A 2,851-nucleotide genomic window follows, 5' to 3' on the forward strand; every position below is an offset into this window, starting at 1 on the left:
GTATAGCTACGTCACACAGCAATATAGCTAAAATGCCAAGTGATGCATCTGTAATAACCCTATTTCCTGACCTCGACCTTACATCTGCCATTACTCCTTCTACAGTTCACGTTTGCTCGCCAAACTACAGAATGAGACCGCTTCAAGAAAGGAATTGTGAGAGTTTCCTTTGTGTATACGGCTATTGTTACATTGACCAAACCAACAAATCATTTCAATGTCTTTGTGATGATGGTGGACTTGGAGATGAATGTAAAGAAAAATGTTGCTTGCAGTGTTCAGAGCATGGGATATGCGAAAAGTTTTCAAACGGCTCCGAAAGATGTCATTGTGATACCAACTATGAGGGAAGGTTGTGCGATATCGGGATGACATTTGATGAACCGGATTCAGGTAGGTGCGGATGACCGTTCTCATTCCCGTACTGAAATGAAGTTTATATAATTTTATTCTGGCTATATCTGTTATGCTAGCTAATATCAGGATATTTTTAAAAGACTAAAATGCAAAACAATGATGACGTCGTTTATGTTTTAGCGCGGTATTTGTAATTCTAACTTCTAATTTGTTGAAGTTAGTGGACGATGAGATTACTGCGCAATGTTGTGTTGTGTGAAAAATTATTTTGTTAAATTATTATTAAACATTAAAATGTTATCAACTAAAATGTGTTGTCCATTTTTTCCCAATTTAATTATAAAGGATTACCCTGATTAGTTTTGTGGTTATACAGGATATATGGCAAATGTACTTTTGTGCATTAATTACTTCCATAGTTTCGGTTATTTTTCAAATATCCCTGTAATCTGAAAATAGATAAAATAAAAGCCGGAAATTTTCTCCTAAGTCGAATTACGGAATTTGTTTTTGAAACAGAAAAAAATCATGTTTGTTTTCATTTAACGAACATATGCAAAAACGAATATATGCAAATTATTGGAATTATTTAGGGTGCAAAACTTGCTGAGCATCCATAGGGACGTGGGAATACCTTTTTCTTTAAATCAAGACAAGAATTCAATAATGTTATCTTATGTCTTCTCGAAATATCAATATTTTTGCATGTGTGATAATTTCAAAATCTCTCTGATACCACTTCCCGTCACCCATGTAATAAGTTTCTCGTAATGCACCCCTGGTCGGAACCCCTCTGACTACATTTTTCCCAATATAAACGACAAATGCGTTCCGAATGGTTTACCTAGATAGAAGGATATGTGTTGTTATGAACAAAACAAATAAAAACCCCGCCATTAGGTTGATCACAGCGACCCTTCGAACACCTAAGTTTAGGTCCAAATATAGATGTAACAAATTCTCAGGTCCCTGTGAGGTTGATCAGATCATTTCTAGCAAATGTTTTTACTGTTTTGATTTTTGATTTATTATCAAAAAGACATGATTATGATAAAAAGTTTATGGTATGACCATTTTGATATCAAACCCCTTATCAGCCCTCGGGGCCTTCGGCCTTCGGCCCCTCTGGCTGATATCAGGACACTCGGGGTGATAAGGGGTATGCTATCGAAATGGTCATATAATCACCTCTAGATACATGTATCAACGTAGCAAACATAACTGAATAGAAATAAATACAGGAATCGTAATGTGATAGATTAAGTTGTACGTAGGTTGTAAGTACATATATTGTGGTTGTGCATTGGAGTTTTAGCTATACGCGAGAGTTTAAATCGTTCAAAGGAGTTTTTAGTTGCTCACATAGATGTTTTAGTCGTACAAAGAAGTTTAATTGTACATACGAGTGCATAGGTGTTTTAGTTGTAAATACGAGTGCATAGGTGTTTTAGTTGTACATAAGAGTACATAGGTGTTTTAGTTGTACATAAGAGTGCATAGGTGTTTTAGATGTACATAAGAGTAAAAAGGTGTTTTAGTTGTACATAAGAGAACATAGGTGTTTTAGTTGTACATAAGAGTGCATAGGTGTTTTAGTTGTGCATAAGAGTACATAGGTGTTTTAGTTGTACATAAGAGTACATAGGTGTTTTAGTTGTACATAAGAGTGCATAGGTGTTTTAGTTGTACATAAGAGTACAAAGGTGTTTTAGTTGTACATAAGAGTACATAGGTGTTTAAGTTGTACATAAGAGTACATAGATATTTTTGCTGTAAAGAGAATAAACTGATCACGGCAGTTTGATTTGTACAAAGGAGTTTGAGTTGCACATAGGTATCATAGTTGTATATAGGGTTATATATGTACATAGGGTTATATTTGTACATAGGGTTATAGATGTACATAGGGTTATAGATGTACATAGGGTTATAGTTGTACATAGGGTTATAGATGTACATAGGGTTATAGATGTGCATAGGGTTATAGTTGTATATAGGGTTATAGTTGTACATAGGGTTATAGATGTATATAGGGTTATAGTTGTACATAGGGTAATAGTTGTACATAGGGTTATAGTTGTACATAGGGTTATAGGTGTACAAAGGTATTATAGTTGTACATAGGGTTATAATTGTATATAGGGCTATAGTTGTACATAGGGTTATAGTTGTACATAGGGTAATAGTTGTACATAGGTAGTTTAGTTGTACATAGGTGTTTTAGTTGTACATAGGGTTATAGTTGTACATAGCGTTATAGTTGTACATAGGGTTATAGTTGTACATAGGGTTATAGATGTACATGGGGCTAAAGTTGTACATAGGGTTATATTTGTACATAGGGTTATAGTTGTACATAGGGTTATAGTTGTACATAGGGTTATAGATGTACATAGGGTTATAGTTGTACATATGGTTATAGTTGTACATAGGGTTATAGTTGCACATAGGGTTATAGTTGTACATAGGGTTATAGTTGTACATAGGGTTATAG

The 2,851-nt window shown here is 34.4% G+C and overlaps 1 protein-coding gene across 1 annotated transcript in view; it reads left to right on the forward strand.

Annotated features, from left to right (window-relative positions):
- The window catches only part of LOC110462002 (mucin-13-like), a 14,478-nt gene that overhangs the window by 5,308 nt on the left and 6,319 nt on the right, over positions 1–2,851 (forward strand). Inside the window, exon 3 of the mRNA XM_021515763.1 lies at positions 7–393. Within this exon, the coding sequence (XP_021371438.1) occupies positions 7–393 (387 nt within the window). The remainder of the gene's footprint in view (positions 1–6; positions 394–2,851) is intronic.

This window comes from Mizuhopecten yessoensis, unplaced genomic scaffold (genome assembly GCF_002113885.1).
Source record: "Mizuhopecten yessoensis strain PY_sf001 unplaced genomic scaffold, ASM211388v2 scaffold10717, whole genome shotgun sequence".
NCBI classification, from domain to species: Eukaryota; Metazoa; Mollusca; class Bivalvia; order Pectinida; family Pectinidae; genus Mizuhopecten; species Mizuhopecten yessoensis.